This window comes from Rhamphochromis longiceps, linkage group LG9 (assembly GCF_057381845.1).
Source record: "Rhamphochromis longiceps isolate RC_006_pf linkage group LG9, R_longiceps_female_GT1.1, whole genome shotgun sequence".
NCBI classification, from domain to species: domain Eukaryota; kingdom Metazoa; phylum Chordata; class Actinopteri; order Cichliformes; family Cichlidae; genus Rhamphochromis; species Rhamphochromis longiceps.
Window position 1 is genome coordinate 32977570 of NC_140565.1, and position 23669 is coordinate 33001238.

The 23669-nt window shown below is 41.1% G+C and overlaps 2 protein-coding genes across 3 annotated transcripts; one reads left to right on the forward strand and one right to left on the reverse strand.

The window, feature by feature from the left end:
* Positions 1-636: 636 nt before the first annotated feature.
* Positions 637-16207, reverse strand: LOC146662660 (uncharacterized). 2 transcript variants are annotated; one of them, XM_085417468.1, is made up of 4 exons: positions 15911-16207; positions 7741-7846; positions 5607-6455; positions 637-2251 (listed from the first exon to the last, which is right to left on the reverse strand). In XM_085417468.1, the coding sequence occupies exons 2-4, from the start codon at positions 7756-7758 to the stop codon at positions 1676-1678; spliced, it is 1443 nt and encodes a 480-aa protein (XP_085273594.1). In that variant the 5' UTR covers positions 7759-7846; positions 15911-16207; the 3' UTR covers positions 637-1675. The 2 variants fall into 2 exon arrangements, with proteins under 2 accessions (XP_085273594.1, XP_085273593.1); XM_085417467.1 differs by having other exon boundaries at positions 637-2254.
* Positions 14784-15471, forward strand: LOC146662661 (uncharacterized). Its single transcript, XM_085417590.1, has 3 exons — positions 14784-14954; positions 15041-15158; positions 15290-15471. Exons 1-3 carry the CDS (start codon positions 14883-14885, stop codon positions 15448-15450), a joined length of 351 nt encoding a protein of 116 aa, XP_085273716.1. The 5' UTR covers positions 14784-14882; the 3' UTR covers positions 15451-15471.
* Positions 16208-23669: the final 7462 nt, after the last annotated feature.

A 23669-nucleotide genomic window follows, 5' to 3' on the forward strand; every position in this document is an offset into this window, starting at 1 on the left:
TGGCTTCATTCCATTATTGTAAATTTAAATGTTATTATCAAACGATCAGACAAGAGAGGGTTTACAGAAAACAGTGTTAAATGTTCAGTTTCTATGTCATATGTTAAAACAAGTTCTAGAGTGTGATTAACGTGATGGGTGGGTTACTTTACATTCGAGATCAACAAAAGTGGACAAGAAAAGATTGAGACCCATCAGTCCAGGCAACTTTTTTCAATCTCTGCAACTTTCAGATTTTAGGGGCAGAATTTGTCTTAAACAAAATAAAGCATGGATCCATCCTGCTGCTGGTGTAATAGCGTGGAGATGTTTGGTTGGCACAATTTGGGTCCCTTAGTACCAACTGACATCATTTACAGACCACAGCCTACCTGAGTCTCAGTCCAATAGAGCACCTTTGGGATGTGGTGAAATAAGATTCACATCATGGACGTCCAGCTGAAAAATCAGCTGTCATGTCAATATAGACCAACAACTTCAGAGAGGCAGTGCCAACAAAGGAAACTCTGATAAGCTGAGCAAATCAAACCACAACTTTAAAAGATAATTTTCCAAAATTAATCTTTTTATATCTCTGTCAGGGGTAGACATTTGTTCAAAACACAAGTAAGAGAAATGAGACAACTTCAGACCGACTCAGAGTGTAATTAGAAAACGTGCGCACGGGTGAATGTCTCTCTGAGAAGACACACACTCCGAGCACAGGCTCGCTTGCTTTATTTATAAGGCAAAAATGGGTTACATAGTACTTCCTCTTTTAACAGATGTTGACGAGAGGTTAAACATTAAATCAGCTTATCTGATCTTTCACACACTGGGATAAAAATACAGAAGTATATCATGCTTTATCTGACATCACAGACACTATAGGAAAGAATGCATCATTATATCATGCTGTCAAACATCTCAAACACTTAGGTAAGGAATGCATCAGTTTTCCTTTAACAATAAACTTGGTTAGGTGATTCTTCAACAATAGGCTTGGTTATGTGAAAATATATGAACACACAAAATATAAGGCATACTTGGTTAGAATATAAGGCTCACTTGGTTAGAATATAAGGCCTACTTGATTATATTGTATTATAGAGATTTGGTTATAATGTATAATGTAGAAAATCTTCTAACAATCTCAAACACAAATCAGAATTTTTGATACCTACAGCAACTTTGTTAAAATACAAAAGATTTTAAAGATCTTATTTTTTCATGAATTTCAGGTCACTGAGAACATTTGTCACATCAGTTTTTGGTTTGACATACAGGAAATGACATCATGGATCAAACTCTTTGTCAGTAAATTATTTCTTTATTTAACATGTAAAATTTTGGTTTAACTGTTGAAGGATTTCATAAACACAAAAAACCTGAACACAAAAAAAAACAAAAACAAAAAAAAACACCCAACAAAAACACATGGATCAAAATACATTCAATAAAAACATAAGAGGAAACAGATTTTTTGATTCAACTGCTGGAACAATGCTAACCACTCAACACCAACACTACAGTAGAACAGTTTAGAAAGCTTAAAATGTAACGAGAGGCACATTTTCATTCATAGCTGCCTCATCAGATCTTTACAGGAGATTCCATCTGAACTCTGTGGAGCCTGATCTCAAGGGCTTTGAGTCTGACCCTGAAACCAAACGAGGATCTTTCTGTCTCTGCAGATTCACCGTGATGAGAGTGATTTCAGTCCTGCATGATCACGCTGATGTTTGCACAGAGCAGACAATGTGGTGAATATTTTGGCACATTGGTAACAGTGAAAGAGTTTATTAGTAACGTGGGATCGTTTGTGTTCGGAGTATGAACTGAAATTCTTGAAGCTCTTGTCACACTGGTCACAGCTGTAGTTTCCTTCCATGTGTGTCCGTTCATGCCTGTTACAATCACCTGATTGTGGAAAGCTTTTGTCACAGTGTCTGCACTTGTATGGTTTCTCTCCTGTGTGGACGCATTTGTGTCTTTTAAGCTCACCTGCAGAGGTGTAGGATGACCCACACTGATCACAGAGATGCTTTTTGACCCCACTGTGAAAGAGTTCGTGTCGTTTTAAGTCACGTTTTGTGGTGAAGCCTTTCCCACATTCTTTGCAGTAGTTCATTTTGTCTCCAGTGTGTCTACGTTGATGTAGTTTTAGGGTGTTTGAATGACTGAAAGTTTTTCCACAAAGGTCACAACGAAAGTCTTTCCCACCACCACAGTGACGACAGGGTTGAGAACTGGATCCATCTGTGTCGCTCTGCTTCTAAACAAAGACACAAAGACAGTGTAAGTCAGTCCTTCAACATTTTTATCCTGAACGTCGCCTGAAATAAAGAGCATCTCTGCAGACGGCCAATTACATTTTACTCCTTCAGTTAACAGTTTACTGGGCTATACAAACACACACTGTGGTACCACACCCTTGTGAGCATCAGTTGAACAGTATTGTACCTAACCAGATTCTTACTCTCGGTGGCATTACCTTGGCCTCCAGTAACACTGTGGGGAACTTTGGACTCATTTTGGACCAGGACAAATTCTGTCGCCTCTTTGGTGACATCTGCTGTTCAAAATATGTAGAGCAGCTTGAATCTACAAATTATGAAGCGTTTCCTTGTAATTACCCACGCTGCAGAGCTCAGTCCCGTCGACTGAGTTTCTTAGAGTGGGCAATTATAAGGAAACACTTCAGTAACTTCCAGTAACGCTGTGAGGAACCTTGGAGTCATTTTGACCAGGATATGTCCTTCAATGCACATTAAGCAATTCATTATTATCAAGAAGTCCTAAAAACTCGCTGAAAAGCCTTCAGTTAATCCGAAATGCTGCAGCAAGAGTCCTGACAGGGACTAGAAAGAGAGAGCAGATTTCTCCTTCATTGGCTTCCTGTTTAATCCAGAATTGAATTCAAAATCCGGTCTTGAATAATCAGGCCCAATCTTATTTTAATGACCTTGTAGTACCATATCACCCTGTTAGAGCACTTTGCTCTCGCACTGCAGCCTTACTTGTTGTTCCTACAGTATTTAAAAGTAGAATGGGAGGCAGATCGTTCGGTTTCAGGCCCCTCTTCTGTGGAACCAGCTTCCAGTTTGGATTCAGGAGACAGACACAGTGTCTACTTTCAAGATTAGGCTTCAAACTTTCCTTTTTGCTAAAGCATATAGTTAGGGCTGGACCAGGTGACCCTGAATTTACAGTCATGTTTTCATTTTTACATACTGTATTAACACAACTGATCTAAAGGTCAGACAAAAAACATAAGATCAGAGTAGAAAAAGTTATATTTTTTACTGTAACAACCACAAACATGTTTAATGAATCATATTTCATAACTTTAAATGCAAATATAAATTGTCAATTTTAAAATCCTATGCACAAGTTTTGCAAACAACAAAGTTATTTGCATCCATTTACCTTTTATCCTGATTTTTTAAATAACCACTTCAAACTATTTAAGAACAATCAGCTGTTCTTCAATAAGATGCCACACAAATTATTTGTGCCACTCCAAAAATTTCTGTCCACGATAAAGGAAACATCACAGCCTGATACCTGCAGGTCTGACAGCAGCAGCTGTATCACTCCTGTTTCTACCTGGAGACAGCAGTCGCCTCATTGTTCTGACACACAACACAAAACTATCCACAACACTACACACTAACTACACAACACATTAACTACACACTGCAAACACGCTAAACATCCATCCATCCATCCATCCATCTCTCTCTCTCTCTCTCTCTCCCTCTCTCTCTCTCTCTAAAAACGCCGGATACATATTGTTTATCGTGACTCTGCTTGCTTTGTCTTTAAGTGGTCATGTGATTTGCTTACCACGACTACTTTATTCTTCCTCAGTCAAACAGCAGCACTCATGCGATTGTTTTGCCCCCTTAGCTCCAGGTGTTGTGCTAGAAAGTGATCGTGATTACCGTCCACGGGAGCGCACACAGCTGCTTAAAGCTGTAGCTTCCAGATTACTTACGTAGTCAGCTACTTCCGTTACTTGTAACGCCGTTATTCCCATCACTGATTAAAAGGGAGTTTTTCCTTCCCACAGTCGTCAAAGTGCTTGCACATAGAGGGTCATATGATTGTTGGGCTTTTCTCTGTATGTATTATTGTAGGGCAGGGGTCGGCAACCCTAGGCACGTGTGCCACAGTTGGCACGGGAAGGGTTAACTGATGGCACGACCAATGCTGGACTGGCCATCGGGCATTTGCTCGGTGGCCCGGTGACTTTTTTCCCTTTGTAACGGTATAAACAATGAAAGGTGGTGGATTGGCCAGATGCTGTAAAAATAACTCAGTTGTTTGGTGGTGGCTGTGGCGGAGCTTCCTCAGATTCAGTAAAATTAGCAAGTGGTGGAGGCCAGCGGGTGGATGAGGGAAAGGGGAGGCAGGAGGAGGAGAGACCCGAGGCGGCCGCCGGTCCGAGTGTCAGGTGAACTGAACTTCAGGTAAGAAGTTATGACCTGCAGTCTATCTTGGTCAGATATAAACCAAGTTTAGGTGGAGTTTATTTTCGTTGTGCTGACTTTTTACAGTCAGTTACAATAACTCGTACTGCGTGCTAGCTAGCATGACAGAGTTCCTATACAGCTGGGTGGGTGCTTTGATGTTAGTGATACCATAGTGAACTGTATTTTATTCATAAGGTTAGTTAGTAGAGTTGCCTGTAAAAAGACGGAATCGTCCCTCATTCAGAGAAATTATTACGCATTTCGTATTAAGGTGAAAAGGAACAGAGTTTGTCCCGAACTTCAGCTAGAATGAAAAAAAGACAAAGATTGATTTATTCTGTCTTTACGCTGCACAGCTGCCTCTTCTTCTCTCATTCTCCCCCCTGCCTCTCCTGTTGCTACTTCAATCATGAAACTGATCAATGATCAGCTGATCGGCTTTCCTCTCTTGTTTGTTTATCGCCCACTTTGCGCCAGAGAGAGGAAACCAGCGGATGTCGCGCTAAACAACAGCAGCGCGTTTAAGCTTGATCAGCTGTTGTTAGAATTTATTTAATATTCCTTTCTAGTATCAGCTGAGGTTTGCTGGAGCCACAGCTGTAAAAGCTGCTGGTCATGATGTCGGTTTGGATATGTGGTGAGAGGGAAACATGAAGATGAAACCAGGAGATGTCCTTACTGAATCATCAGAGCTGAACAGGTGATGGAGAAACAGGTTTACCTTTTAGGTGACATGAATGAGTTGAAGTTATGAACTGTTTCTGAGAGACAAATAACACCAAGATCCTTTTCTATGTAGCTGACAGCTGGTAACTGTGCAGGGTCTACCTTACAATATAAAGAACCTTCAGGGAACTACTGCTGTGATTTGGCGCTATATAAATAAAACTGAATTGAATACCACGAAACTACATGAATTTTAAATAACACCATCATATCACTTTTCAGCACTTTCAGTTTAGTTTTTTAGGATCATTTAAACAAAAATGATAACTGAATTGAAAATCTGAATAATCACACAACACCGTCTCTCCATTCTGTAGAACTCTGCTTATTAAATTGTGTTAGCAACATGCTAACACGGTTTAATGAGCAGAGTTGTTCCAAACAGTCAGGCTAAAATGACACGATAAAAATATAAACACATACCTCACAGTAACTGCACTTGTAGAGTCTCTTTCTGGTGTGGATCTGTTGGTGTTGTCTCAGGTAATGTGGAGATTTAAAAGTATTCTCACACAGGTCACATTTATAAGGTAGTTCCTCAGAGTGGGTAAACATGTGGCGTTTTAATAGTGTGTGTTTAGCAAACTCTTTGCCACACTGTTCACAGCTGTACACATCATGTCTGGTGTGAATGCGTAGGTGTGTATTTAGGCTCTGTTTCAGGCTGAAAGATTTTCCACAAATGTCACAGCTGTATGTTTTAATTCCAGAGTGGGTAACTAGATGATTCTGTAAGCTGATACTTTGAGTAAAAGCTCTGCCACACTGATCACAGCTGTACGCTTTAACTCCACTGTGGATGAGTTGGTGTTTTTTTAGAGCATTCTTCCGAGAAAAAGTGTGTCCACACTCGTCACAGCTGAACGGTCTCTCTCCAGTGTGGATGACCTGATGGTTTTGTAGTGAAGCCTTCCTAAGAAAATCCTTCCCACACTCGTCACAGCTGTACGCTTTAACTCCACTGTGGACGAGTTGGTGTTTTTTTAGACTACCCTTCCAGGAAAAACTCTTTCCACACTCGTCACAGCTGTATGCTTTAACTCCACTATGGATGAGCTGGTGTGCTTTTAAGCTTCCAGACTGGGTAAAAGACTTTCCACAGTCATCACAGCTGAACGGTCTCTCTCCAGTGTGGATGAGTTGGTGGGTTTTTAGTGAATCCTTCTTAGTAAAATCTTTCCCACACTCATCACAGCTGTATTTCTTCTCCCCCTTTGTTCTGTGAGGTTGGTCGGCCTCCTGAGAGCGCTGACTTCTCGCTCCATGTTGGTCCTGCAGTGACAGAGATACAAACACAGGCAGTGAGTGAAATTTAGGGCTGGGCATCATCACTGATTTCGATTCGGGGAAATCTTGCCTCAGACAATCAGAAATATTAGAATTCTGATCACTATGTACTTATCCATATTTTATATTTCTAAAATGAAAGCTGACATGTGTGAGACTTCATCAGAGGTGTAAGCATCACAGCAGATGCCTTTGTGTCAAAGTAACTGAGGATAAAACAGAAAAACATGAAGGAGAATTTTCTGGCCTGGGTTTAAAAATATTCTGCAGTGTATCAAACACGAAAGAAAACCATTAATCAACATATGAACATTACCTGATGCTGCTGAAGTGAAGCAGAGCAAAATTACAGACGTTTTATGACAGACACATCTAAACGTTTTGCATAATTTTAAAAAGTTTACATTTGTTCTGTATTGAACAGCAGAAATTAGGCTTTGTTGCTGGGAGTGAAAAAACAAAAAACAGCACCCGACAGAGCTGTAAACAATGGAGAGAGAGAATTCTGCTGGTTTAATTAATTTTATTTTGGAGAGAGACACAACCTGCAGCTTCAGAATCTAGCGCCGAAAAAGACGTAAACACAAAGAGCGGACCGGCAAACGCATCAGAATCAGCGAGCTGCCGGCTTTCTCACCCGACGTCGAGTCCATGTCATGTACCTGCTCTCATTTGCTGTTTTAGCTGTTTTGTGAAATTTTCTGAGGTTTAACTTGAGATTCTGGCGTTTTGGGCAAAATTAATTTATATTTAAAAATCCATTCAGGATTTTAATGAATTGATATCATGTTATCCAAGCTACAATCAATTTTAATCGATAATCAAAACCCAGTGAAATGCAGTCGTGGAACAAACTGTCATTACTTGAAGCTTTTCAACAGTCCTCTTTGGTGACATCTGCTGGTCAAAATATGAAGAGCAGCTTGAATCTACAAATTATAATGAAGCGCTTCATTATGTTTAGTATCATGTGACAGTTCTGTCTGATATCAGGCTACTGTTGTGTTGCTTTGCACATGTATTTTCTGTGTGATTGAAAAGGTTTTGAAATTTCATTAATAAATAATTTTGATGAATATCCTTATTTAAACATGTGCTGTGGTGTGGTTTCTCTTTGCTTGTGACTTCTTGATGTTTGTAAACATAATAGATGTAAAATAAAAAAAAAACATAGTACATAATAAAATACAACACAGTCATATAACAGGTTGGGAGGATGAGAGTTTTAGACGTGACTGATTATTTGGTGAAACTGTGATATTTTCCTCACCTCCTGTGTTGAGCTCATTGTTTCCTCTGTAGTGACTCAGCTGAGTCCAGATGGCTGAAAATGTTCCTCTGCTGCTCCGTCAGACTCTTCTCCTCCTGCTGATCAGCTGGGACACAAAACAGATCTTTGTTAGGCTCCACACTGCACTGAAGAGTCAAAGTGTCTCATATGTTCATCTGACAACACAAAGTACAAATTTCACTCTGATTGCTTGTAGAAATCTTGTGAGACGTGTTGTGCTGCAAAGTGAGGAAACTCTCTCACTCACTTATACTTCAGGAGGAACTTTGTGACATTGGCTCTAATATTCTAAGCAGCCCTTTACTATGACAGGGCCAGAAAGTCCTATTTGAAGGTTTGGGAGAAGGACCATGTTAAAGGTGGATTGGGGTTTATACACTTTGTTATGATACAGGTAAGGCTGTAAGAGCCTGAGAAGGTGTCCTGAATGAAGCTCTAAAACCAGTTTTCAGCTAACGACTCTGCTTCAGTCTGGAAAACAGCAACTACAAGTTTAAAGACTCCATAAACAATTCACACCCAGCAACAGCCTGAACAGCTCCTCCTGTGGTTTCCACAAACAGGGACAGACATGTTACTCCCCCACCCCACACTTTCAACTCCTTCAGGCCCCCAGTCCCACCACCTCCACCATGTAAACAGACTCTTTAACATACAGACCCCAACAAAGCAGCTGAACCAGACTCAGGGTCTCCATCATAAACCATACAGTTGGTTTACACAGCTTTGTGTATGTATGTGTAATGTATATATAGACACGTGTGTGTGTGTGTGTGTGTGTGTGTTTGTTTGTTTGTTTTACATTGCTGTGCTTGAGAGCCTCCATCTACCGGAACCAAATTCCTTGTATGTGTCTGCACATATACTTGGCCAAGAAACACGATTCTGATTCTGATGTTCATCTGACAACACAAAGTACAAATTTCACTCTGATTGGTTGTAGAAATCTTGTGAGACTGGACATGGAGAAGCTGCATTCAGCTTTTATGCTCCATATATCTGGAACAAACTCCCAGAAAGCCTCAGAGCAGCTGAAACACTCAGTTTATTTAAATCCAGGTTGCAGACTCACCTGTTCTCAGCTGCATTTGAATAAAGCACCAAATCTGCACGGTTTTACTTTTAAGCTTAAATTTCAAAACCTACATTTTAACTACTGATTTTATGTACTGCCCCCCCCCCCCCCTTTTTAAATCATGCTTTTTATTTTTTTGTTTTTTAATGTCTCTGAAAAGCACTTTGAATCAACTTGCTGTTGAATTGTGCTATATAATGAATGAATGAAACAGCCTTTATTTTGCAGGTTGCCCTGCAGCGAGATGGAAACCCCCCCCCCCCTCCCCCGCCTCGTGTTCCCAGGGGGCAACAAGCATCGAAGGCGTTGGAAAGGGAGGGGGGGGATGAGTGAGTGCTTATCAGTGTAAGTGTATGTGTGTGCGTGTCCATAGTTTAGCTGAGACAGTGTCCTTCGGCCTATCAGGCTAAGTAAACAGTCCTCCAGCCAACCCAGGTGGCCTTGTAGGGAATGGGGGGAACAGACTAAACACAGTCGTTATCAGGGAGTGATTGTTCGGCTCCGGCCTTGGGCCTGCAGCTGGTGCCGTTATGGGGGTCCGCAATCTCGATGTTGATTTTGTAAATTTCCATGCGAGCAGCCCAGGAGAATTTTCAGGCTGCCCTAACACTCTAAATAAACTTGCCTTGCCTATAGAAAGAAAACTGAACAGAACATCTGAATTCACTTGATGCTAAACATTCATTTCATAGAATAGTTTTTGTTAACATCTTCCTGTGCATCACTTTACAGCAGCCAGACTCGTTAAAATGAGACTTTGTAGGAGTTCACTTCCTCTCATGTGTTCATTAGGGGTGGGTTTTTATAATCGATTCATCGATTAAAATTGATTCTGGCTTGGATAACGTAAAATCGATTCATTAAAATCCTGAATCGATTTTTTTAATATAAATTTATTTTGCCCGAAATGCCAGAATCTCAGGTGACATCTCACAAAATTTCAAGAACCACCAAACAGCTAAGACAGTAAATGAGAGCAGGAACACGGATTCTGCACATAGACTTAAACACACAGCGCGACCCGCGGATCAGAATCAGTTAGATGTCGCCTTTCTCACGGTCGGGGCTGAAAGCCGACAGCTCGCTGATTCTGATCTGTCGGCGGGTCCGCGCTTTGTGTTCACGCCCTTTATGAGCAGATTCTAAAGCTGTTAGTTTGATGTCTCACCAAACAATATTGACCGAACCAGCAGCAAAAGAAGATCCAAACGCTTCACATAAACATCGTCATGAATTCACTCTGACTTTTACTGTTTTGCTTCCACCGCGATGCGCAGCTCTCTCTCTCTGTACTTCAAGAACAGTTTCCCTTTCTTCATTATTCGCTTGCTTGTTACGCACAAGTCTACTGTTGTTTACAGCGCTGTCGGCCGCTGTTTTTTTCCCCTTTTACATTCTTCCGAAAAGAAAACCTCATTTCTGCTGTTCAATACTGAACAAATTTAAACTTTTTAAAATTATTCAAAATGCAAAACGCTTAGCCGTGTCTCTAATAAAACCGCTGTAACGTCAGAGGTAATGTTCATATGTTGATTAATGGTTTTCTTTCGTTTTTGATGTACTGCAGAATATTTTTATAAAATCCCAGGCCAGGAAAATCACCTTCATGTTTTTCTGTGTTTTATCTTCAGCTACTTTGACACAAAGGCATCTGCTGTGACGCTCACACCTTTGAAAAAGTCTTGCGTGTGTCAGCTTCCTTTTTATTGATACAAAAATATGTAAATGTACTGATCTGAATTATAATATTTCTGACTGTCAAAATATCCCAGATTTAAATCGAATCGAATTAAATCGAATCGTGGATCGAATCGATTCGGGACCTTGTGAATCGGAATTGAATCGATTCTAGAAATCAGTGACGATACCCAGCCCTAGTGTTCATCCACAGCAGCTGGACATTAAAGTTTATTGTGACCCCGATACTGCAGCAGATCGCTCTGATTTCCTGTTATCACTTCAAATAGAAATGAGGCTGTAGAATGTCAAACTCTGGCCCGCGCGCCAAATTTGGCCCGCAGCCCAATAGAGATTGAAAATGTGACGTCATTCAGGGGTAAAACCGCAAAGAATTCTGGGAACTCATGGCAAGAGGTACAAGCGCACGCAGGCTTTCAATTGAAATCAGTTATACAGCGATAAAAAGAAACAAAAAATGGCAAGAAGCTGTTGTATTATTAACTGCAATAGCCGGTCCCATGACAGCCACGGAAAGCCGACGGGTAAAGAGATCGGTTGTTATCGGATTACGTCGTTGAAGAGAAATTGTTTGAGCCATGTTTCCGAAGTAACAAAGAGGCGACTGGATTGCAGCCATTCAAAGACCAAATATAACGTCCCAGAACACTCCAGCTCACAGGTTAGTCTGCTCCAAGCATTTCCACAAAGGTCAGTCTTCTGTTGTAGTTAATGCGTCATTTTTCATAACATAATTGGTGATATAGGTTACAAGCAAGTCTGGCACTGAACAGAAATTGTCGCGCTATGCTCCTTTATTTATTGTGCATAAATAGTGAATTGTCCTGACACAATATTGTGTTTCGCTTCTGTTATTACCATGGTACATTGACAGAAACATGTACTTTTATTCACAGGATAAAACAGTTGTTTTGTATCACTAATTGCCCGGTACGATTACAGCATACAGTATTATTGTCACTGCTACATTTCTGTGATGCTACCAGAAATTATTTCCACTACTAATTAATTACCGTTGAGCTCAAAGGTCCTATTTATAAACGGTTAATGAATGTGTATTTATGACGACGATTTGTGAGACTGGTAAACTTATGATATGTACGATGGTCTTTACTTTCTACACGGTGCATTTCAAGGTCCTGTACCCATCTGTCGGTAAACTGTAGCTGGGCTTGTTGCAGTGACCTGAAGTTACTAAACTTCACGAGTGTATGCACTCATTCCAAGAAGCGTATAATTATAAATATGAGCAGTGATGCTCAGTGATGACACGACGAATCCTACTTCCGGGCCTAAAGTAGTCTGCGTTTAATATGGCTTTTGTGTTGTTAACATGTTTAATGTTATGTATTTTCTTCTATTTGATCTCAAAAAGCTCCTAAAACAGTCAGTGATCACTGTTGGCCTCCCTCGGCTTTTATTACCGCTAATCATTTATTTAAGCTCAGTTTTTAAAACCTTAGGATGTAACTACAGCCCAGCCCATGCATATGAATGACTAACCTCGTATTGTGGATGGATTATCTCAGTTGTTGTCCTGGCTGAAGTTTGGTCCTTTTACAGCATCCTGCCATGCGATTACATTTGTTCCTGACCACCGAGAACACTCACGTTAACTTTTATCGATTGGAAAAAAAGTTAGCTTGTTTATATTATGCTAACATAGCTGTGTCGCTAGCGGTCACGTAGCACATCATTATATACAAGCTAGCCCAACTTCAGTAACCCTACAAACGTCACTGCTTTTTAGTTTTCGGTCTTCATTTATGCTGGAAGTGATAACAGAGCTGTACGTTTTAATTTCTCAGATTTATATCTAATTTAGTTCTGAGCTCAGATAAAATAATTATTGTGGGTGATTTTAACATCCATGTAGATGCTAAAAATGACAGCCTCAACATGGCATTTAATCTGTTATTAGACTCAATTGGTTTCTCTCAAAATGTAAAAGAACCCACCCACCACTTTAATCACACTCTAGATCTTGTTTCAACATATGGCATAGAAACTGAACATTTAACAGTGTTTCCTGAAAACCCTCTCCTGTCTGATCATTTCCTGATTACATTTACATTTACAATAAGTGATTACACAGCGGTGAAGAGTAGACTTTATCAAAGTAGATGTCTTTCTGAAAGCACTGTAACTAAGTTTAAGAATATAATCCACCCACTGTTATCATCTTCAATGCCCTGTACCAACACAGAGCAGAGCAGCTATCTGAACGCTACCCCAACAGAGGTCGATTATCTTGTTAATAATTTCATCTCCTCACTACGTACGACTCTGGATACTGTAGCTCCTGTGAAAACTAAGGTCTCTAATCAGAAGTACCTGACTCCGTGGTATAATTCTCAAACACGTACCCTAAAGCAGATGACTCGTAATCTGGAGAGGAAATGGCGTGTCACAAATCTAGAGGATCATCATTTAGCCTGGAGAAATAGTTTGCTGCTTTATAAGAAAGCCCTCCGCAAAGCCAGAACATCTTACTATTCATCACTGATTGAAGAAAATAAGAACAACCCCAGGTTTCTCTTCAGCACTGTAGCCAGGCTGACAAAAAGTCAGAGCTCTTTTGAGCCAACCATCCCTTTAACGTTAACTAGTAATGACTTCATGAACTTCTTCACAAATAAAATTTTTATCGTTAGAGAAAAAATTACCAATAATCATCCCACAGATGTAATATTATCTACAGCTACTCTTAGTATCATTGATGTTAAGTTAATGCTTTATTGGCCATATGCAGGTTGCCCCGCAGAGGAATAGGACCCCCCCCCCGACTTACACACACAACAAAGACATCACATGGGAATACAGTCGGAGATCGGCAGCGTTGCAGAGAATAACACAGAAAAATTACACAACAATGGGAAAAGTACAAGAGGAAAAAAAGAGACCTCTTCTCACGCTGGGCACTGTTAGATTATAATATTATTTTATGCCATGTTATACCCCTAATTAAAGATTGTGAATTATTATGTAGTTTTAGTTTGCATTATTCTCCTGAATTAGAAGAAGCTGATAACTATTGCATTAGTTAAACTGATTTGCATTAAATTAGACTGCTGATTTATTGTGGATGAATGATATTGTTTTATGATGTTACAAGAAAATACTGTTTGCAGAAAGTCATCGCCTTATTTGTCTGATTAGAAGAGAACGGAACATGCTGGAGTTTTCTGCCCCATCTCAGCAGGAGCAGATAAACGGGAAGCCAAGGTCGTAGCTTAGGCGCCATGTGAGAGAAAGAATGTGAATGTTTAGGCTTTTATGATAAGGTGGGAGAACCAGAGGCTATAAGAGTTTGAGCAATGCTCCACCATTTTGAGATCTGAGGCTGTCTGCATACAGTGTCCATCTCCCACGCGTGTGATCATTAAAATCATCGTTTGACTTAACCCGGCCGGACCAGTGTTGTTATTGTGGTTTTTTCTCTTGTCTCCATCCCCAATTTTGAACTGGTAACAGCACCTATGGGAGGACAGCATGAGAACAGGAAACAAAAAAACTCCTCTACACAGAGAGCACATTAATGTCCACATCACAACATTAGAGCACGTGACAAGCCACAGGGGTTGGATAGGGGGGTGGGGGGTAATCCGAAGGAACACAGCAGTCGTCCTACACAGCGCTACCATTTCAGCGCGGCACGCAGACCCGCAGTCTTCCCCCGCAGGAAACAAGCATCGAAGGCGTTTGGAAAGGGAGGGGGATGAGTGCGTGCTTATCAGTGTAAGTGTGTCCAGAGTTCAGCTGAGACAGTGTCCTTTGCTCTATCAGGCTAAGTAAACAGTGACACTGACACTGGTCTCTCGATCTCCCGTTGGAGATAACTTTTTTGTTAAGTTAAGGCCTGATCCTTCTGAAATTCATAGCCAGTGCTCGGAAAAAGCACAGTGTATCCAGGAAACACACTATATGCTGCAATAAATGCAGTGCCCAAGTGTCCCCTCGCCTAACTTTTGTGCCAGTACGCCTAAATTTTTCAAGTTAGGCGTACCGGTGCGCCCATGTCAAAAAGTTAGTCTAGAGTAGTGATGGGACGTTCTGTATCGAGGCTTCGGAGCGTGTGTCGAGTAATGGAGGGGGCGTTTCCGCGAAGCGCGTATCGAGGCTTGCTTCATTTATGGGAGGAGCTGAAAATGATGACGTCCGAAGCCTCGCTGCCCGGCTGTACCACGTGACTGGTTCATGAAGTGGTTCGAACTTTGCCGCGAGATATGACAGCGATATAAACCCCTCAGACTTCATTCAAAAATGTGGGTGTTTGATGGAGAGTTGCGGTTAGTGAGAGTTTGGAGACCGTTTGGAGGTTTATGAGAGTGAGGAAAGTCAGGAGAGAATGGAGCCAGCTAAGAAGAGGAGGATGTCCTCCCCTGTGTGGGAACATTTTGATCTTATTCCTCCCAACAAGGTATGTAAATTTCTACAGAAGATGTATTTTCATGATACTGATGGTGCAATACAATTTATGTTAAGCTGTCTGTACTTTTGTACAAGGTGAAGTGTTTGCTATGTGCCAGGGAGCTGGGATATAACAACAACACCTCATCCATGCTTAGGCACTACAGAGCTTTGCATGAGAATAAGGGGGACACCGATTGTGGAGCAAGACCAGGTGAGCCATCAAATGCAATGATAATATAGGATGCAGTAATGTTACTAAATGATATAACAATATTATACAACTGTTATAAGTTACGTGTGTGATATTTATATTTGTGCTTTATCTTTATTGTCTTTCCTCAGGAGAACAATCTCAAATAGATGAAGACCTGGTCAGCATGGTGATTGAGGACTCCCAGCCATTTAGCATTGTGGAGGACAAAGGATTCAAAAGATTTGTTAAATCATTAAATCCTAGCTATGTTCTCCCCACTAAAAAGGTCATAAAAGCAGTGAAAATTTAGTTTTTACAGAATAAAATGTGAACAGGCAGGACTGAGGCTCAAAGCCTCAGTGTGTAGCTGTCCATACCTCAACGTTACAAAAGCACAACCACTGTCCACACCCCAACCACACCTCACCTCACAGTAAATGATCGTTTCCATTTCAAGCATTTCCAAATAATCATTTCCCATACTGCCACTATAAATATACACAGTATACTGCCATCACTACAATATACATGTTTTACACACTCCTTTTGTTGTTGACATTTACAGGCTGTGTGCAAAATGCCACACTCTTCAAATTCATGCCAGCTATTATTTTTACGTCCAGTAGGTGTCCTGCTAGAGCAAATGAAGCTTCATGAAGCTTCGCGTTGGGGTGAACCAATTGGATGAAAAGCTTCAGTGCTTCATGGGGCTTCATCTGCCTATCACTAGTCTAGAGCCCTGCTCACAGTAAAGTTAGCTCGGTGCTTACCTTTAGATGAGCCCACAAACCGAGAGAAACTCCGTGATGAAGCTTTGGCTACGTCCACACGTACACGGGTATTTTGAAAACGGAGATTTCAAAATAGTCAAAACGGACTTTTCGAAAGTATCCACCCTGGCAGGCGTTTTTCAGTGACCGAAAACGCCGTTTACGTGTGGACGAAAGGTGCAAACGCATAGAAAAACCTGCGTTTTCAAAAATACCCAGGAAACAGATGAGGGAAACGTTTGTAGTGATGGTCCGCTTGAAGCTGAAGTTCCGGTGCGTGTGTCAAAAAATCAACACACTGCTTCAGAAGCTCCGTGTCGAAGCTTGATTCGTTTGGCCAAAGTCACGTGATCAGTGACGTCCGAAGCTTTGTTTAGAACATGACTGCTTCGGTGTCTCATTCAATGCTTTATAAGGAAGTGAATAATTCGCAGGATTTGTGGTGTTTTGATGGTGACAGGTAGCAAACCACTGATATTTCTACTGAGAGACATGGAGCCAGCGAGGAGGAGAGGAGGTTCTGTTGTGTGGGAGTATTTTGAGTAGATTTTGGTCATTCGGTGGGTTTTCCAGCTTTGTGTTCTGGCTGTTTGCTTTTGTTTTGTGCGTGTTTATTTTATCTGAAAACGGGAAAAACTCAAAATGCCAAAAATCTGTTTTTCATAATATAAATATCATCAAATATCTTTAGAAAAACTTCCATTTGACTCGTTACATTTAATGTTAAAATATATATTTTATTTTTCAATTAATCTTAAAATGTTAGTCTGCCAAATGTGCAGCAATTTCATGTATTTATTCTCTTTAGCTGAGTTTGTGGGGCCCAGGTAGACTGTATAACTGCATCTCTACCAGTTTCTCTGCACTCCAGCCTCTTCTGTTCCACGTGAAGGGATTTTCCTTAATGCAGGAGAAATTATCTCCATGAAAAGGAACAGTTTCGGCCATCGCACAGTGGAACAAATTCTCTTCTTAAATAAAAATGAAAAAGGGTTACCTTAAATGCATCATGTTTTTAGTTTGCAAGTTCATAAGCACTTTCCCTTTCACAATCAATTCTACCCCCAGGTCAGAAATATTTATAGGAAAATTTCCCTAATATAATATTATTGATAAATACACCCATCTTGCGATTAATTTCACAAGTGGATGGAGGCAGGACCTCACAGCAGAAGCATACTCCATAATGTGTTGTACATTATTATATGTATATTGTATGTAACGTGGTGTTTTCCAATTATTCTATTTACCAACATCAAGAAGTGAAAAGCAAAGAAAGACCACACAATGGTGCATGTTTAAACAAGGAAAATTTGCTGGTCGAAATTATTTATTAAACAAATAAATCACATTTTTAACCCCAAAAAATAAACGTTCAAAGCAACACAACGGTGGCCCAATAGCAGACAGAATTCCACTCTGTAGAGTGAGTGGGCAATCATAATGAAGCAGTTGGTTTTATTTTGTGGATTCAAGCTGCTCTTCATATTTTTGGCCACCAGATGTCACCAGAGAGGACTGTGTTGAAAAGCTTCGAGTAATGAACCATTTTTCAATACAAGCCTCAGTGCTTCAGAAAGCTTCATTTGGCCATCACTCAAGGGCGTAGATTTGGCATGGACGGAAGGGACATGTCCCCACCAATAATTTGATCTCTTCGAGTAAAGAAAAACAAGCCCGATAGTAAGAAAAAAATGATCTGTCAGCGTCTCGGTGCAGAAAGAGTTAAATTATGTTCTCTACTGGAGTCCTACGTCATGTGACAAATATGGCCAATGTGATTGGCTGAGCCTTTCATAAGGGAGCTCTGTTTAGTTTCAGCAGCGGCAAACCTGCGCTGCCAGGAGGAGAGGAGGATGGCAGCGCAAAGGAAGAACCTGGATATAAGAAATTGTTTTTCAAAGAAACCTGTAAGTCACGTAAAGTCAAGTTCACTCATATATTGTGTCCGTCACAATAACGTTACAGGCTATGCTAGGCCATACATGCCAACACTCACGATTTTTCCGAGAAATCCCGAATTTCAGTGCCCCTCCCGATAATCTCCCGGGGCGACCATTCTCCCCCCAATTTCTCCTGATTTTCCACCCGGACAACAAAACTGAAAACCATATCGCAGACCGGCCCAGCCAATTCCAGTTTCCAACAATGGCTACTATTACTGCAGCTACTTAGTTTTAATATTACTCTTATTTCTCTTTCTGGGTCGCAAAATAAACTTTTAACACATTTTCAGGCGAGAATGTAGCTGTGTAAACGTTAAATAACATAAACATGTTATTGTTTGGCCTTTTTCAGTGCTTTAGTTGTGTTTTATTTGTTGGTGAGTAAAGCGTTTTGTCTGAGACTAAAGTTATTAGATTAAATAAAACTTTATTAATCCCTCGGGAGGATTCCTCCGTGTTGGAGGTTCCATTTTTTAGGGCAGAAATACCGTGGTAACTCGCATATCTCACGGAGGAATAAACCACACACACGTTGTTAGAGTTTTACATCAGAGGCACACGCCTTCCTCTGCGCCATCATTTATTGCACACACACTTCCGTATTTATACCTTTCAGATTAAGAGCACATACATATATGATAGGGCAACTGTAACTGTCCCTGAGACAGTTAAAATAAAGTTGGTTATTTTGTGTTTCTGTGATAGATTCATGCTTAATTTAGTTCATTTATTTATAAGATAAGATGATAAAAGTGTAACATCAATTAAAAAACATGTCTAAAATATGTGATTACAAAATATGGGTTTGTTAAATATGTAAAGTGCTGTAAAGTTTGTATGAGGTAAAGTTTGTAATTGTCACATGACCAGAGTTTGGTTGAGAGCACAACCACGGCATTGTGGAGCTAGCATGGATACGTGGCTACAGATGCATCTACAGCCTCAGCGTTAATGTTATTCTGCATGTGGTCCAAGAGGCGCACACGGTATGGTTTCATGTATATTGTTTGTATAATGTTGCATACGTGTTCTACACTGGTAATGAGAGGACATTTTTGTGATATCCATTATTGTGCATTTTTTCTGTTCTGCTTGCACAAGACTGTTTATGGACACTGATATGAGAGACTGATAAGCTCAAAACATTTATGTTGTAAACTTTGTGTTTCTTCAGTTTTCACGGTGTCTGAAGACAATAAGAGTGAGAGAGAGAGAGAAATAAATTTCCGAAGACATCAGTATGATGCGTGGCCATTCTTTGTTGGACCCCTGTAGTTACAGTGAAAACGTACCGCCAACGTGGCTGGAAGTTCGACGTTAGAAGCAATGCATGTTCCAGAATAAGAAAAGAAGAAATGTTCTTGACAGCGCAGTGTGTGTGGTTCGAGAACACAACGGAAAAGAGGCTTGCAAACTTAAAAAGAGGAAACACCATTATTGGCGCTTTGGACGGCAACGACCATGACTTCACCAATAGAGGGCGACATTGACCATCATAAACTACAGCTCTGCAAATCTCTGCCGCTGCACACAGCAAGAACTGTAAAATCCCTGGCGGTCTTCAAGGAAAAGATAACAGCTCTTCAGTCAGCGCCAGGTTGGGCTGTGATATATCCACAACTTCATGGAGAGGTTTGGAGTTTGGAGAGGTCTATTAAAATAATAATTTATTTTGTTTAAGAAAGGTACTGAGTTAAAGGTAACCAACCTGTCATTATAGCCAAAGTGTTCCCTTTTATTTTACAAGTGGTGTTGTTTAAAGTGTTCTAAAAATGTTTAAGAGTTCAACTTAAAAGAAGAATAACAAGGGGTGTAGTTAAGCAAATTGTTGCAAGAATCAGATTGTACTGAGAATTGTATATTTGCCAGGATCGCATGTACATATAGCAACAACTTGTTTATGCAGCAGGTTTGCTGAACCATGCACAATGTCAGTAAACACAGAAAAATCACAAATTGAAGAATGCAGAGAACAAATTGATTCCCTTAAGGAAGAGCTAAGTAGATTGAATGAACAATTGAAATTACAGACTGATGATGTTGAAAGGGAGAAATTGGAGTTACTGATAGGTGCTATTCATGATAAAATAGAAATCCAGCTGATAATGTTGAAGAAGCCTGCCTCTAATACTTCAAGACTAGAGCCCAGGAAATCCTCAAGGGAGCGAAAGTTAACGCCCAAAATGCTAGAACTCAAGCAACAAGAGTTCTCTCAGGAGAGTAAATTTATCAAACTATATGAAAGCTGGAAAGAACAAGTTAAAGCTACACGTTCCAAACTTAAAGATGAGTGCTCTGACCAGGAATTAGCTGACATGATGGATACTGTCGAAGGGCTAGAGTCACAAGTGAAAAATACATACGAAGATATGAGATCGCAGTCAGCCCCTTCTACTGAGACTAGAAGAAAAATTGATTCCTGCACAGCAGTAACAGCGGACTTGATGAGAATACTTAAAGTACGTATGAGTGAAGTGGGGCAAGAAGAGTTTGATGCTAAGGCAGAAAATGCGAGACTTCACATGGTGCTAGACAGAGAATATGCTCAGTCAATATTTGGGACTACAATCTCCCGACCTTCTGTACGTAGCTGCCGCTCAAGCTGTCTATCGGAGCAGCAAAGCATCAATGTAAAAAAGGCAGAGTGCGCTGCACAGCTTGCCGCGAAGCAGGCTGAGATAGAGATGGAGGAGGCTATTGCTACACAAAGGCAAGAGCTTAAAAGACTAGAAAATCAGCGAGATCTTCAGGTAATAACTGCAAAGCTAAAGGCTTATTCTCAAGCAGATTCAAGTGAAGCCTGTGGAGAAGACAAAAGCGCACACAGTGCGGTAGTCAGTTGTCCTCCATTAGCTCCTGAAGAAATCATACCAGAGCAAACCTACAAGAATAATAACAATAAACAACCAAACAACAATGAGTCATTGTTAATGCAAGCCTTGCATGACACAATGGTCCTCACCAGACTTCCTGCACCTGAGCCCCCAGTCTTCTCAGGGGACCCACTTAAGTTCTTAGAGTGGAGCACTAGTTTCAAAGCTTTGATAGAGCGGCGATGCACAAATCCAGCTGACAGGTTGTTCTACCTACGCAAATACATCAGTGGAGAAGCACGGTCTGTATTGGAGGGAAGCTTTTACAGAAAGGATGACGAAGCATATGACCAAGCTTGGGAAGCTTTGAATGCTCGGTATGGCCACCCCTTTATAATTCAGCGTGCATTTAGGGAAAAACTGAACAACTGGCCAAAGATTGGTTCAAGAGAGTCGCTTAAACTGAGACAATTCAGTGATTTTCTGACAGCCTGCAGCAATGCTATGCCATACATCAAAGAACTGCAGGCGTTAAATGACTGTGAAGAGAATCAAAAATTGCTCCAAAAACCTCCTGACTGGGTGACTTCTCGTTGGAATCGTCGCGTCACAGTGCAGTTACAGCAAAAAGAAGAATATCCAAGCTTCAAACAATTTGCTGATTTTGTTGCACAAGAAACGAAAGTTGCATGCAATCCTGTAACATCATTTCATGCCTTGAAACACACTGAAGAAAGGTCAGCTAGAGACATAAAGCGTCCAAAGGCTAATGCATACATCACAAATGTGAAAGCATCAGAGAGAACAACCACAGGATACAGCGGAGTGGAGAACAATTCAAATGAGCCTGATATAGAAAGAAAAGCAAATGCTTTGCCATCAAACTCAGTCACATGTATTTGCTGTGGAGAAAGCCATTCTATTCACAAATGCCAGACCTTTGCTAAAATGTCCGTGGAGAACAAAAGAAAGTTCATACTTGACAATAACCTGTGCTTTGGTTGTCTCAGAAGAGGACACAATTCAAAAGACTGTAAGCGTAAGGCGACTTGCGGGGTTTGTAAAAAACATCATCCAACAGCTCTTCACGAAGACCGTCCAAAGACTCCAGTGAACACATCATCACATAGAATGCAGGCAGAAGAAAACATATCTGCACTTTCTTGTTGCATGGACAGAGGAGATGGTGGGAGCACATCCATGATCGTGCCTGTGTGGGTTTCTTCAACCACCACTCCAGAGAGAGAGACCTTAGTGTATGCTCTATTAGATACACAGAGTAGCAACACTTTTGTAGATCAAGGGGTATGTGAGGAGATGGGGATGAGTTTAGAGCCAGTGAAGTTAAAGCTAACCACTATGATGGGAAGAGATTCCATTGTTCAGAGCGAAAGAGTTAGTGGGCTCAGAGTTAGAGGGTTTTCCTCCAAAAGCTTTATCAACTTGCCACTTGCCTATACCAGAGACTTCATCCCACTTGAACGTTCACACATTCCCACCTCTGAAACTGCCAAAAGATGGGAACATCTAATCAGAATAGCACAGGAGATGCCTGAGTTAATGGATTGCAAGGTCAGGCTGTTAATAGGCTACGACTGTCCTAGAGCACTGGCACCACGGCAAGTAATCGCGGGAGGTGACGAAGAGCCATATGCAATCAAGACAGACCTGGGCTGGAGCATTGTTGGTAGTTCACAAAAAATGGCAACATCAGCAGAAGTGACAGGCCTGTGCCATCGCTTATCTGTTAAGGAACTTCCACCCTTGACACCAGCCACCATCATCAGAGTGCTTGAGTCAGACTTCAAAGACACAGCTCCTGGAGAAAAGAGCATATCACAAGATGACATACAGTTCATGCAACTGCTAAATGAGAAAATACACCAGAATGCTGATGGGCACCTAGAGATGCCACTTCCCTTTAAGGCACGCCCTCAGCTGCCAGAAAATAAGCGTCTGGCTCTGGTGCGACTTAAGCACCTGAAAGGGAAGTTTGAGAAAAATCCCAAATTTAAGGACGATTATGTAAGGTTCATGGACAATGTCTTCAAGGAAGGTGATGCTGAAAGAGCTGAAGATGATCCCAGAGAAGGAAATATGTGGTATATTCCACATCAAGGCGTCTATCACCCGAGAAAACCGGAAAAAATCAGGGTTGTGTTTGACTGCTCTGCAAAGTACAGTGGCACAGCTCTGAATGATCACCTCTTGACTGGACCTGATCTCATCAACAGTTTGACTGGAGTACTCTGCCGATTTCGCCAACACCCAATTGCAATCATCTGTGATGTAGAGAAGATGTTTCACAGATTTCATGTAAACAGAGAGGACAGAAATTACTTGCGATTCCTGTGGTGGGAAAATGGTGAAACAAACACAGAGCCAAAAGAATATCGCATGAAAGTCCATCTTTTCGGGGCCGCATCCTCACCAGGCTGCGCAAATTATGCAATGAAGTATCTTGCGAGCCAAAATGAAAGGGAACATCCCACAGCAGGCAACTTCATCAGAAGAAGTTTCTATGTTGATGATGGGCTAATCAGTGTAAAAACTGTGAATGCAGCCATTGAACTAGTGAGAGATGTGCGGAAGGTGTGTGCAAAGGCAAGACTAAGGTTCCACAAGTTCATATCCAACAACAGAGAAGTCCTGGAGTCAATTCCACATAGTGAACGAGCTAGTGGAGCCCAGGATGTGGACATCAGTCATCATGAACTCCCAGTTCAGACTGTGTTGGGAGTAAGGTGGAGTGTAAGCAGTGACACCTTCTCCTTTAAAGTTGCCCTGGAGGAGAAACCAGTAACACGACGGGGAATTCTGTCCATTATAGCCTCTGTGTTTGACCCATTAGGCTTCTTGGCTCCTTTCCTTCTAATAGGAAAGAAAATTCTACAGGAAATGTGTCTAAAGAGCATTGGATGGGATGAGCCACTGCCTGGTGAATTGAAGCCACAATGGGAGAGTTGGGTCACTGATCTGAAGAACCTGCAGAGACTCCAA